Raw genomic sequence first — 14043 nt, 5'->3', positions numbered from 1 at the left:
GCCGCGGTAAAGAAAAAGCGGCGCTTGCCCTTCCAAAGGAGATCGCCACTCTAGCAAGGCGCAGCTAGCAGGCAACATTGAGGCACTCTAGTCCAGTTGATTTTATTCTCCGTAGGCCTGCATCTAGATGTCGACACACCAGATGTGTTCAATTCTTGTCGAGCGTGCCCTCGTGTCGTCAACGGCGTTCCCCAGATAACGTTTCCAGAGCTTCGCCGTCGCGTCACAAACGTTGCATTAAAAACCGGCGCGAGTTTTTTTTCCTTCTTCCCGTGCGTGCGTGTGTGTATGTGTGTGCGCGCGAACGTGTCCAGCTCACTAACACGAACCCTGTCAGACCTAACCTCATGTAGAGAACCATGTACAGTCATGTCACGGAAGGGCAGAAAGCACACTACAAAAGAATAAAAAGCTGGTGTTCAGAAATTCTCACGTTCGTGTGTTTCTTTATGCATTCGGTGATGTTCACGCTCCTTGTATACAGCGTGTGCTGCTACAGGCTAAGGTAAATACCCTTGGACAAACAGAAGAGACGGCAGGGCAAGCGACTCTAAGGAAGCAGTCAGGTGAGTCTTCGAGAACATGGACAGGCCCCGACACGGATGGCCCTAAAAAGTGACCGCTATCCGCCGAGAAACAGAGGGATAGGAGGAGATGTGAGAACGCCGATTCTGGTTGGAATAGTTACTGGGTAGACCTACAGCTAGTTGCCTTTGTCTCCATGGCACTCGTCGAAGGCGTTAAGCGCGAGTCTAGCCTGTCTTTTTTTTTTTTTTCGTTTTAAGAATACACATGGGCGCGCAAGATGTGGCGGCTCAGTTGCGCCATCAAAAAGTCGCTAACTCAACCACGATTTGCGAGTGGTGTAAACCAATCCGCAAACGCCGTCATGTTTTTTTTTTTTTGTTTTGTTTTGTTTTTTTCTAAAAAAAGTAGACCCCTAATACTTGTTGCGCGGGTATTCTTCTCCCTCTCTCGTGCGCGTTTGCTCTTGATGTGGATTTGAGTGCGCGCACGCGCGCGGGAAAGAAGCGAGGTTGTTGCGGTAAATGTGGGACACCACGACAGAACAGCGCACGACAACAATGCACGGCGTCAAAACAGCAGAACGACAGAAGAGCACGTGTTAAAACAATACAGCAGCAGAACACACACCTAAATTCATGCTGTTTTTATTCCGTAAGACACATTATTAGCAGCACGCGTCTAAATAAAGTACTTGTTGCTAACGTGTTCAGCAGAACACGTGTATTGCAGTTACGCTTTGTCATATCGTTACATATAACTTTATACTATTACGTGCGCCGTTGTATTTTACTACCTACTTATAGTTTTTTATTTAGACGTACTGCAGGCCTTGAACAGGCCTCTGCAGGTGCGGGGTACATGCAAACAACAAAACTATACATATAAGAAACAAGAAACAGATCGCAACCATATATATTGCTTATACAATGACATATATACATATAAACACAATCAGCGTAATAAATGTTCCATAATCAATGCCTAACATATAATAAAAAATGCATGTACGAACACCAGGAAAGGACAAAAGATGTGAATCTCAAGAGCACCATTGAAGCGCATGTTTAGTAATAGACCTTCCCACCGCAAGCCAATGAAGCTTGCCATATTTTTAATGACTGCTTGATTATTAATCCTTTAGCGTTTTGTATCGATACAAAGGCGGTTCCTTATTTACCCAAACGAAGAATGAATATCACAATTGACGAGTTTAGTGGAACTGCTAAATAAATAGGCTATTAGAGATGCACTCTTGTTTTACATAGCTTACATGCAGTAGGAAAGCGACCGTCCAAAAGAGTGCCAATGAGGGGTTGTGTGCCATACTGGGGCAGGACGTTCCTTAGTCTTTGCGAGATTCTCCCGTATGACTTTGAACCCAATGAAATGCGTTCTCTTTGACCGTTGAACATCTTCTGCTGGGCGAGGCTTTGCTCGTTTTCAATGCCTCGATGAGCCGGTGCGGGACAGGATGTTGAAACTCGAGCGAAGACTGAGCACCCCGGTGCCATGCTTCTACGCTTCTGTTGGTTTTAGGAAGCTTGTCTACAACGCCCTCATGGCAGCTCCAGAGCGACGGGCCAAAGGCCGGCTCCCGGCCTGTTTGGTTTCTTCTTAAGGGTGCGACCAATATACGGACGCTCGAATTACTCAAACAACGATGACCGTGCAGCATCCAGGATCACGCCAGCATCCTAGATGCTGGCATGATGCTGGATGTCTTCATATCCCGGGGAGTTTCATGGGAGGGTCGCGTATTTCTAGTAAAATAGGAATTCAGTGATTTCTAGTGAGGGAGTCGTCTGACTTCATCATATATAGAATATGGGGACTCTGCCGGCGGAGTCGCGTGATTCTAGTAAATCGCGAGTCGCGCGATGCAATCGGAAAAAATCCAGTGACTCCCGCGGGGTGTTCACGTGATTCTAGCAGAAAAAAAAAAATCTATCGCAAATGGAATCTTGGCAGGCTTGCTTGAATTAGGGTGCCACAATGTCCTTCTGTTTAGGGTGATGCCACCCTTTGTAGTACTCGATGCTGACAGCACGCGCTCATGGGGAAAATACAAAGAAATCGACCAAAACAAAATGTCGCCATAGCACAGTCGGCGCCACTACAGTGTTCTAGAGAGTTGTAGCGGCAAGAGCGGCGGCCACCGCGTGAAGATTTTGCGCGTAGACGACACCGTAGCGCTGCTGTTCTGAGCCCTAGGAACTGTGGCAAGACGCTTGAATAAAGAAGAATGAAGCGCCGGCGACACACGCGCTTCATGTCTAGAGCCCAGCGAGCCCAGCAGACATGGCCTCGTCTCGTCCTTAATTGCTACAGGAACGTGCCTCCGTCAGCCTCGTCGTCGGCGCTGCTCGGCGTGTACTACTGTGGTTTGACTGGAGCTTCTCGCAAAGCAGAAGAAGAAGAAGCACCTTGTAGATGGTCGATCCTTTTTCTGCGTTCCACATTATTTTTGAAAGATTGCCGACGCCTCTGGATTGGAGCCTGGGGTGCTATGTTGCGCTTTTTGGACTCCCACGGCGACTAGGGAGAAGGAAGTGACGTCAACGACACAGCAAACGCAGATTGGATGTTGACAGAAGAAAACGAAATCAACACCCAATCTGCGTTTGCTGTGTCGTTGACGTCACTTCCCTCTCCCTAGTCTCCTGGGAGTCCAAAAAGCGCAACATAGCCCCCCTGATCTGTTCCTTCGCTACGAAAGAAGTAAGCCTCTTTTATACCCGGACCTACAAATCATACTCCTGAAGGCCGCCAGCTACGTGGACCCTTTAAATCTGGGTCCTACCAAGGTACTCCCGGATTTTCCATCATGGAAAACTCCGATGGAGAGCGTTCATCAGATGGAAGACCAAAATTAGGCCCTTCGGTGACGGCATTAGCGAAAGATCAAGCCGGCCAGCCAGGCCAAGAGAAAACATCAGGCCAAGCGCTCAAGGGTGTCAAGCGACGCAAAGGAGAAAATGACGACGAACCTGACGATGACGACCAAGATGAGGATATAGGAGCGTCTGAAGTAACATCAGACTCTACCATGCACGTCGACGAGGAGAAAAGTGACCTGGAGGGATTCATACTCGTTACACACCGACGTCAGTGAACAACTGGTGTGCCAGTTTTACTGACCCCAGTCAAAGATGACCAACGACTCCAAAAACAGAATCCGCTCAAACTAAGCGAAGAAATAGCGGCAGCGGCAGACGCCCCTCTTGTGAGACATCATTTCACTGCTCGGGGAGGTCTCCTTGTAGATGTTGCAGACGCTGCTACCGTGAACAAGCTGCTGAAGGTTCGTTCTCTCTGTGGAGTTGCGGTCCAAGCAACCATACCGGAGACCTACATGCGGAACAACGGCCTCGTGACAGGGGTACCTGATTGGTACTCGGACAGCGAGCTAACGGAATTCCTGGAACCGGCTGGTGTGATCGCAGCCCGCCGACTCTACCAACGTCGCGCAAAGGTTGGCGAAGTGGCTAAACCGACTGACCGAGTTGTTCTAACTTTCCGGCCAAACACAGAGCGCCCAGTAAGAGTGAGCCTTGGGTTCACCATACATGAGGTCTGCGATTATGTTGAAGCCCCCTCCCGATGTTTCAACTGCCAGGCACTCGGACACATAGCCAAATACTGCAAGAACGCTGTCAAGTGCAAAAAGTGCGCAGGACCACACGCAACCAAAGACTGCAAGGGAGAAGACCCCATGAAGTGTGCAAACTGTGGTGGGGACCATCCCGCAAGCTACGTCAACTGCAAAGTGCGCCTCGGAGCACTCGCAAGAAGCAAGGCTTTTGTCAATGGACCACGACAGGCTTTGAAGCCAGTGGAGACCTTTGAGGTCAACGATACGGCCGCATCGCAGAAATCACCTGTTGCACCAGTTGCCATGTCAAAACCTACAGACAGCCAAACAACATCTGGCATGAAACCACAGGAGGGGCGACGAAAATATAGGAAAACGAACAGCGCCAGTAAGAATCTAAGAGAGAAACAGACGCTACTCGAGGAGGAGTTTCCTCCCTTACCACCCAGGGAATCGCAAGACCCCAACGTGTCCCAAGCTCACCGGGCTTCGTCGACGGGTAGACGCCTCTACAGTAGAGCGACAGAAAATGTCCCACCACACCCAAAGAGAGAAACTGATCTGCCTGGGACATCAAATGTCAACGACATAGTAAGTTTGCTTTTCTCTGCCATACGAGGCTTCATTGCCCAACTACCTCCAGGCCATCTAAAAATGGTACTACAAGGAATTATGGTTTTCGAAGTGACAATTGCTGATATGATCCGAAAATGGATGTAGTTATGGCCCAGGATCCAAAATATCAATCAACAGTGCCCCCTAAACAAAAAAATGTGCCATTAATAATGCAATGGAACTGTGCGAGCCTCCCAGTAAGATTGGTGGCACTGTCCTTATATTTACAAACTTACCAAATACCAATCTTAGCATTTAGTGAAGCAGGGCTACCAAATAATGGTAGTATTTCCGGATACACATGCTACAAAAATCCCACAATGAAAGGATCTGCGGCGTTATTTATACGAAAAAAGCTTCCCCAACATAGGATTGACACAAGTGACCTGTGCACAGAACATCTCGAACTGATAGCAGCGCATGTAGTCGTAGGTGGACATCCACTATGCATCGGCTCAGCCTATGTGCGTCCGGGGAAGGGCAAAGCTACTGTTGCGAGTGCGGTTGCCGAACTGTGCAAACGCTGCTCAGACCCTATTGTGTTATGCGGTGACTGGAACGCGCATCACAGCCTCTGGGGGAGTGCAAAAGATGATGCTAGAGGGAAAGCACTGGCTCAGGCTTTTGAGGATTGTGATTTGGCTACAGCAAATGACGGAAGTCCGACATTTTTTAGATCACCTAACACATACAGTGCAATAGACATCACGGCATACTCGTCAGACCTCAGCATACAATGGAGAACCTATCTAGATACGATGGGCAGTGATCACTATCCCATATTTATAGAGTTAGCAGGCGTTTGCTCAACGCAGCAACGCATTGGACACTTCATTCACTGGGACAATTACAGAAAAGATCTCACAGCATCACCGGAACCCCTAGACCAGGCGATAGTGATTAGTGCTGAAAGAGCCACAATCAGAATGCGCCTTCCAAGCCATTATCCCGAGCCCGACTTGACACTATTTAAGCTTTTTGCGCAACGTAGACAAGTAAAAAGAAAACTTCAGCGAATCTATACACGTGAAGTAAAAACCCTGCTAAATAAAATAAATGCAATCATCCGTCGATATGCAAAAAAGACCAAGCGCAAGCAGTGGGATGACAGCACAGCGTCGGCCGATGCTAACAAGCCTGGAACCCACATTTGGCGAATTTTGAACTGCTTTACGGGGAAAAGCGAGACGCGTACATCTTATGCTTCAATGGCACTTCGTCTGGGCGAAAATCTAAAAGACACACTACAAAGCTTTGCGGATTATTTTTCGACGCCTCAAAGTGAGGTTGGAGCGGAAAGCAACGCGGTAAAAAATAAATCACCTCTTGACGCTCTCTTCACCGCAGGCGAACTAGCCGCTGCACTAAAAATGTGTCGCAGAAAAAGTGCACCAGGTGCTGAAGGGATCACAAATCAGATGCTCCAAAACTTACCTGACGGACGACTAGAGGAACTTCTGAATTCCTTCAATATCATATGGACAACGGGAAACATACCACAAACTTGGCGAACAGCATGGGTTGTTCCTATACACAAGCCGGGAAAACCGAGAACATCATCATCTTCATATCGATCAGTGTTGCGGAACGGGCACCCCCATTCCATTCCAATTCCATTCCGGGGAATTAGAGTTTGCGATAATTCTATTCCTTTCAACTCCTAGGAATGGGGAAACTGGGCCCATTCCCACTCCTGGAATGGCTGAATCGTTCCATTCCATTCCTCTAATTCCTGGACGTTAATAGTGTCACTTAAAAGCTGCATTGCGTTGCAGGGTTGGGCAGAAATATTCAAAAATGTATTTGAAAATACAAAAACTGGGATAAATGAAAAAAGTTGCTAAAATAGTGATACTCAAGTCTCAAATATATCTGTAAAAATGTATCGCGATACGTATCCGAAATACGTTTTAAAAAGAGGGAAATGTCTTTCGAAATACAAATACAAGAATACACTTAGCGAGGGCAGAAACATGAATACCCATAATGCAATACATTTTTCAAATTTCTTTGAGACACCAACTGAGATGAGGCTTTAAGCTTGAAGTGGAAGTTTTTTTGTTGTCCCGGAACAACTTTCCCGCAGGCTTGGCACTTCGCCTTGAAGGTAGTGGTTCCGGACGAAGAGTTCTCAATCGGTTCACAAACATTCCATCAAGGATTGACCGCGCTCCCTTCCCTGGCATCCTGTCTGTCTGACCAGTGACGCGAAAAAACTTTGACCTCTAAATAAATTCCATCAAAACATCACCACTTCCCTGTTCAATAAGGGCGCCCCTGTCAGCACTGATCACCTGACGTCACGGTGGGATGAACTAGTATTGCTAGTATTCTTGTATCTGTAGGTGTTGCCTTGAACATGAAACTTTACCCACGCTGCTGTATGAAAGGACAGTATACGTACTTTCGTTATAGGTTACCTCGTTGAAGACCATGCAGGCAGTTGCATTTGGAATTTTCGAGAAAAGTGGACCACCTGAAGCATCCTGCAGAAGCACATGTCTTATCTTTTGTTACGGTTGAAAAATCGATACGGTGGCATCCCTGTTGTGACGGACCCTCCGCCTCCAATGCATGAATGGCAGTCTTTAAGTTTCGCCTAGCATCATTCAAACAGAGACCTCGTGGATTGCGACCTGAGATGGCCGGCACAGATGCGAGCCCTCCGGGAAACAGCGCGCTCGAGACGAGTCGCAGGTGTACGAAGTCTGTGTCCGCACAGCGAGGCCACGTCTGGCCTCCTTCCTGGGTATCGGATCACCAGAGCTGCGGGTCACGTTCACGTCGGCTGATGACGTACCCTTGCGCCGCGCAATGTTACAGGCGCAGACGCATTTGGATATGTGTTGAACTTCACTGGTGAAATTCGCCCCCGACCCCCCCCCCCCTCCCCCCTTTGTCTTTGCTTTGACGCTTTTTTATTTCATTTTTTTCGCGTAAAAGTCTGTTAGGGCCTTACGCGGGTCCCCAGTTTCTCTCTCATTTTATTTCTGAAGAACTGACTCGCTGACTGGCTCGGTATAGCTGAACGTAAATAAATGAATAAATATATAAATAAATAAAAATATAAAAAACTTGGCCCATTCCATTCCCATTCCATTCCGGGCAAAGGCATCTAATTCCATTCCCATTCCATTCCCATTCCATTTTCCTCAACGTTGCCGCCATTCCATTCCCATTCCAATCCGGGGTCGAGAAAGTGTGGAATGATTCCGGAATCATTCCAACTCCGGAGTGGCAACTCCGCAACACTGATATCGACCTATATCGCTAACGTCATGCGTAGCGAAACTTATGGAGCGAATGATCCATTCCCGTGCCTCGTGGTGGCTTGAGAAATATCAACTATTACCCAAAGAGATGACCGGATTCCGAAAAGGCCTCTCAACAGCGGATAGTGTGATTGACCTATTGAGTGCTGTTGAGCATAATCACTACAACAAGAACTCAACTCTGGCAATATTCTTTGACATCAGCCAGGCTTATGACAATGTACAGCATTCCGCAGTTCTGAGAAAGCTAACACAACTTGGAATGACGGGTCATTTACAGGTCTTCCTAAAGAATTGTTTCGCTGGACGAACGCTCCAAGTTCGGCTGGGACGAGCAGTGAGCTCGCAGCGTAAATCCCTTTGTGGCCTGCCCCAAGGAAGTGTACTATCGCCGATACTTTTTAATATCCTTTTGTCAAAGTTACCAGAAGCACTCCTCAAGCACACTCTTCCTACTAGTATGTCAATTTACGCGGATGATATTTGTATTTGGACTTCAGGCTTCAGGCATCACGGTCTACGAAATGCTGCTCAAGCTGCGATTAAAGCCTCGAGCAAGTACTTAGCTGAGTGCGGACTCCAGTTTTCACCAGAGAAGACGGCGTTCATTCTTTTTCCCGGAAAAGATCGAAACAGCACATGAATAGATCTTCAGGTAAACGGAACTCCGATTCGTCATGTCCGGCAGCATCGATTTCTAGGCTTCTCCATCAATTCTCGGCTGAATTGGCTCTCACAGGCAATGGCTACGGCAAAGTCCACAGTAGTAGTGAGAAATGCCATTAGGAGGGTGGCAGGACAGTCGTGGGGGAACTCTCCAAGGTCTATGCTACGTCTCCATTCAGCATTAGTAGTTTCCCGCATCTTATTCTCCCTCCCTTATATGAAGTTATCACGGTCCGACACTGAACTTCTCGAACGCATCCACAGACGAGGACTTCGTAAAAGCCTTGGTGTCCCCAGTTCTACCAGAAATGACCTGGTGTACATAGAGGCACAAGCTCTGCCACTGCCTCTTTTGGCAACGCAACGCCTACTTCTACAGAAGCTCCGCTTGCACGAAACAGCTACTGGAAGGAGCCTGCTCCAACGACTACCGAAAAGGACGAGTTCGCGCTTTCACATTTCTTTACAGACTCTGAAACACCTAGGGTGGCAATCAGAAGCGCGACCAGATAGTTTTGACTACCAACCTAAGCCACCATGGGAGGCATACATCCCAAAATGCAATGAGAAGATCCCGCGTATACCAAACAAGAAAATATCAAACGAAGTGGTGCTGAAAATGACAGCGACGGAGTACATTGAAACAACATTTAAAGATTTTTTGCAAGTTTACACGGATGGTTCTGTAAATCCTCATAAAAGAAGTAGCACAGCCGCCTATAATGTCCCAGCCTATAACCTTCAGTGGAGCGGCCGTATCGACCAAATGGTGTCCTCCACGACCGCAGAAATAATAGCAATTGTGGAAGCACTCCATACTCTTAAGAGATTTACACCGCAAAAAGTAGTTGTGCTCACAGACTCTCGGTGTGCATTGCAACAGCTAAAACATATACAAGGAACATCGGAAATCGCGGTGGCTGCTCGGTCCACGACAGAATCCCTTGAGGACTCCGGTTTCAAAATATGTTTTCAATGGATTCCCGCCCACGTTGGACTCGCCGGAAATAAAAGAGTGGACAACCTTGCTACGAACGCACACAATAAAGAGCGAACAATACACACACCTGACGACCCGAAAGCTTTCCGCATACGTGTCAAAGAACATCTCGGCTCTTTGACGGAGGCAAAAAATACTACGCCGCAAGGAGGCAACTCTACTTTACCGACTTCGCACCGGAACCGCTCGCACCAGACAACTTTTGCACAAATGGGGTAAGGCACCTTCAGCCTCCTGCGACAGTTGTGGTGTTACAGAAGATTTAAATCACCTGCTTTGTGATTGTAATAAATTCGAGAGTCATCGAAAGGCCTTCGCTCAAGAACTTAACAGGCATAACTTCAAGATCAACGACATTACAGATTTAATATATCCAACTGGAAGAAGAGCTCAAAGAAAGCTACTACAGACCCTTTTCCTAAACTTCCTCCAGGCGACTGGACTACAAGCACGACTATAGAATGAAATACTAAGTGCCATCAACACTTGAAAGACCGGAAGTGTGCGTGACTGGACTTGAGACTTATCTTCGAAACAAGACAAACACTAAGTTTTGTTTTTCTTTTTTTTTTGTGTTGTGTGCGTGTGTGAATGTGTTCTTTTCTTTTTCAATCATCATTTATTTCAGTTAGTTTTATTCATTTCATTATTTCATTGTATTTCTGGGCGGGACAATGCCGGCCTAATCGGCAAGGCTAAGTCCGCCCAAATATTTTAATGAAGCGTCACCTCTCTGTCTCTCTCGCAAAGCAGAACAAGTGCTAATGTGAAAAATTGTAGGTTTTCCTTTTCAGTAATGCCTTTAAAATGTGTGCTATCCTCTACTTTTATTATTCGCGTGTTTTTGATGGAGATCATTTGATTAATATCGACTCCCCCCTCCCCCTTCCCAGTGCTGACAAGTCGTTCAGCAACGCTATCACTTGAGCTGCACGCTTAATAGCTGCGAAAGAAACAACGCGGTACTGAAATAATAAGGAAAAATAGGCAAACAAATCTCAATAAATCTCTCACTTTTTTAATGGTGAGAGGAACAATAAACTGGTGTATTGTTTTTTGTCATCGTGTTGCTGATGCAAAGACCAGGGGGGCTGTGTTGCGCTTTTTGCACTCCCAGGAGACTAGGGAGAGGGAAGTGACGTAAGTGTGACTGAACGTATCTTAGCAACACCACGGATCGTGGAAACTCACCTTCTGACGCCATGACGTCATCGCAGTAATTAACTACGACACACTTCCGATGCACGGCCGTGAAGACACGAAGCCAAACGAGCGAACCAAGCCAACGACTCTTGTACTTGCATCGAGCCGACAGTAGCCAAGGGAGTGCGACGCTCACCGTCACATATAATTTATTTTACACGGCGTCGTAAATAAAAAAACTTTGAATGTTGATGAAATTAGCACGTTTTTCTTTAGTTGGACTGAAAAGAAAAGTGAAACCGAAGTTATGTGATGTAAAAGCTGCCGGCAACAATTGCGGGATGCGGACGCGCGCGTTTTTCGAAAACTGATAGCAGACGACAATTTACCGCCTCAATCATGTCTGTCATGTCTGATCAGGCAAGCGAGAAAGAGCCCTGCGAGCCAGTCAATGCATTACAAAAAGAAGAAATGGGCAATTTTATGTTTGCACATCGCGAACTGGCTCGTGGGGCCTCTGACCTCTCGCCTAGCCTGACCAGAGATGACAAGGCAAGGTTGTGGGCCGAGTTGACCTGCCGGCTGAACCACCTCGGGCCGCCGCGCAGCACAGAGCGGTGGAAGAGGGTTTGGATGAACCGCGTCTCCAAAGCCCGCAAGCGGTGCGCAGTAGTCGAGGCTGAGAGGTAAGCTAGACAGATGAGTAAGACAGACAGATCAGAAGATAAATACTCGGGACAGAGTTATTGATATATATTTTGTATTGATATTGTATTGTATTGTATATTGATATTGTATTGTATTGATATATATTGTATATATATATATATATATATATATATATATTGTATATTGATATATATATTGATATTGATATTGATATATATATATATATTGTATATTGATATTGTATTGTATTGATATATAGACAGATCAGTAAGTTAGAAAGATCAGTAAGACAGACAGATCAGAAGATAAATACTCGGGACAGAGTTATTGATATATATTTTGTATTCACAGCCGCAAAACGGGGGGAGGCTCCTCCCGGGCGCGGCTCTCATCAACCTACTCCCGCATCCTGTGCATTGTCGGTGTAGACTCTGCCCTGGGCGCCCCCGGGTTTCGTGTCCCCTACTTTCCGGAGGAGGAGGTACGTACTTGACCAGGGAACAGCACAACAATCTACATGTATTGCTTATTTCTGCAGAGTTCCAGGAGGCGGGGCAAGTGTATGAAGTGAACGCTTAAATCTGTATTTTAAAACTAATGGAAGCATTGCATTAAAATTTCAATGAACTTACCAGAGAAAGAAGTGAAGAAAGCAGGATTGGCACTTCGTTACCTACGTGGTCCCAAAATTGGGTTAAGCTTTCTGAACATTTGTTGATAGTTTTATTGGTGGGTTACCATAGTCATTGTTTAAAGTGATAAATATGAGCAACAAATAGTTAATTTATTTATCGGTCCCTTTCAAAATCCCGGCAACTCTAGGGTGTACAGAGGGAAAATTGACTTGTCCCTGTACAGGCTAACCCTGAAAGGACTGCACGTGCGATAACTATTAAAAACTATGGGACGTGTATGTAAATAGTTCCTGGGCTCAAGGCCATATCCAGGAGAGGAGGAGTCTGAGCTTCAAAATTCATCATGGACTGCCAAATACTTTTCCTGGGTTCGGCCCCAACTTTGCTTAGACCTAGAAACATTGATGAGAGCTGTAGTAAGGTGGTTAGTTTACATAAAAGGTGATTGAAATGACATGTAAATGGGAGTGGTACATCCTAGCGTCAGCCACAGCACTACCAGCTACATTCAGCTGCTGCAATGAATCATCTACTTATCTGTTTTTCCCGATAGTATGCAACATGTACAACTCTTATAGAGTAATACGCACACGACAGGGAGCAGCTACTTGCCTGGCGCTCACAAGAGGTTTACCACAAGTCATTCATTTGCAGTATTGTTTTTACAGCAAACTACAAAAGTTACTACAGGGGCAAACCTGTGTAGAATGTAAAGCTGGAGCATAGCTCCATTTGATTCCATAAAAAAACATAAGAGATTGCACATGTTACAGGGCATGCAGTGCAAACACGTAACGATAAATGTGCCTTGTAGGCACAGTCTGTGGGCGCCCCGGCAGAGGAGCACCCAGCTTCGCAGGATGCGGGGGAGGTGCTCGAGGAGGAGGCGGAGGAGCAGGAGGACGCGAATCAGGAGGCATCTACCTCAACACGTAAGATACTTGACTTGACTAAGGGGAACTAAAACCGTCAGCAACATGAACATGACCACACTTATTACTGATCTAAACTATGTTTTCCTGCAGAAATGCCACGGCCTCGAGCACGGCAAGCCACGGTTCGACCAAGGCTGCCTCGTCGAGTCCCTCGAGTCTCTCGACAGGAGCAGCGGGACGAGGCGGCCTTTTCGGCCGTGGCTAACCAGCAGCGCCTGCTCGACGCCAACGCAGGCCGCGATACGAGAGACGAAAGGTTCCAGGGACAGGTAATGTTGACAAATCCCTGAAGCACAGTAACATGATTAAACACAGACTTACTTCACACATAAGGCACCAATAGTTGGTGTCAGCAAAGTCTTCGTAACCTGTATGAGATCTTGGAAGTCAAGAAATCTGCAAATCATGTTTCAGATCACGCTCGGCATGGGGAAGGTCTTGGAGCGGCTGGACCAGCTGGCACAGAACGTGGGGCAGCTGGCGCAGCACGTGGAGCAGCAGGCGCAGAGCATGGACCGGATTGCAGACAACATCCAGGAGGGGGTCCTCTCCATGCAGCAAAACGCTGCCTTCATGCGAGAGGTCATCCTCCTGCTATCCAGCCACGCTCTGCGTCAGCCTCAGCCCCAGGCCCAGCCCCAGCCCCAGCCCCAGCCCCAGGCCGAGCCCCAGGCCGAGCCCTAGGCCGAGCCCCAGGCCGGGCCCCAGGCCGAGCCCCAGGCCGAACCCCAGGCCGAGCCCCAGGCCCAGCACCTGGCCCAACCTCCAGAGGATCACAACAACTAAGTGTTGATTACTGTACCTTTTTTTTCTCACATCCAAGGGGATCTTTTTTTTTATTTTGTATATATTTTTTAATGACAATGCCCCCAGTGGCTGCAATAAAATCTTTCATGACCTGTCAATCTATGTTCTCTGGCGAATGTTGTTATCTGTATATATTGTTTTATATGACAGTGCCTGAAGTGGCCGCAGCAACGTCTTTCGT

At 47.1% G+C, this 14043-nt stretch overlaps 1 protein-coding gene and 1 pseudogene across 1 annotated transcript; one reads left to right on the top strand and one right to left on the bottom strand.

Moving 5' to 3' along the window:
• LOC115329096 overlaps nucleotides 1–2987 on the bottom strand; it is an 84944-nt pseudogene extending 81957 nt beyond the window's left edge.
• Nucleotides 2988–13105: 10118 nt separating this feature from the next.
• On the top strand, nucleotides 13106–13841 carry LOC120846306 (pleckstrin homology-like domain family A member 1). Its single transcript, XM_040218028.2, has 3 exons — nucleotides 13106–13324; nucleotides 13470–13715; nucleotides 13770–13841. Exons 1-3 carry the CDS (start codon nucleotides 13148–13150, stop codon nucleotides 13839–13841), a joined length of 495 nt encoding a protein of 164 aa, XP_040073962.1. The 5' UTR covers nucleotides 13106–13147.
• The last annotated feature ends 202 nt before the right edge of the window (nucleotides 13842–14043 follow it).

This window comes from Ixodes scapularis, unplaced genomic scaffold, assembly GCF_016920785.2.
Source record: "Ixodes scapularis isolate PalLabHiFi unplaced genomic scaffold, ASM1692078v2 PGA_scaffold2__306_contigs__length_199485367, whole genome shotgun sequence".
Taxonomy (NCBI): Eukaryota; Metazoa; Arthropoda; class Arachnida; order Ixodida; family Ixodidae; genus Ixodes; species Ixodes scapularis.
The sequence above is the reverse complement of the archived record's forward strand: the minus strand, read 5'-3'. Positions and strand labels throughout refer to the sequence as shown.

Excerpts from the sequence above, each read along its gene's own strand:
- LOC120846306 (XM_040218028.2), top strand. The coding sequence starts at position 13,148 with ATGCCACGGCCTCGAGCACGGCAAGCCACGGTTCGACCAAGGCTGCCT. Across the intron at positions 13,325-13,469 it reads ACGAAAGGTTCCAGGGACAG|ATCACGCTCGGCATGGGGAA; the intron begins GTAATGTTGACA and ends ATCATGTTTCAG. Across the intron at positions 13,716-13,769 it reads AGCCCCAGCCCCAGCCCCAG|CCCCAGGCCGAACCCCAGGC; the intron begins GCCGAGCCCCAG and ends CCCCAGGCCGAG.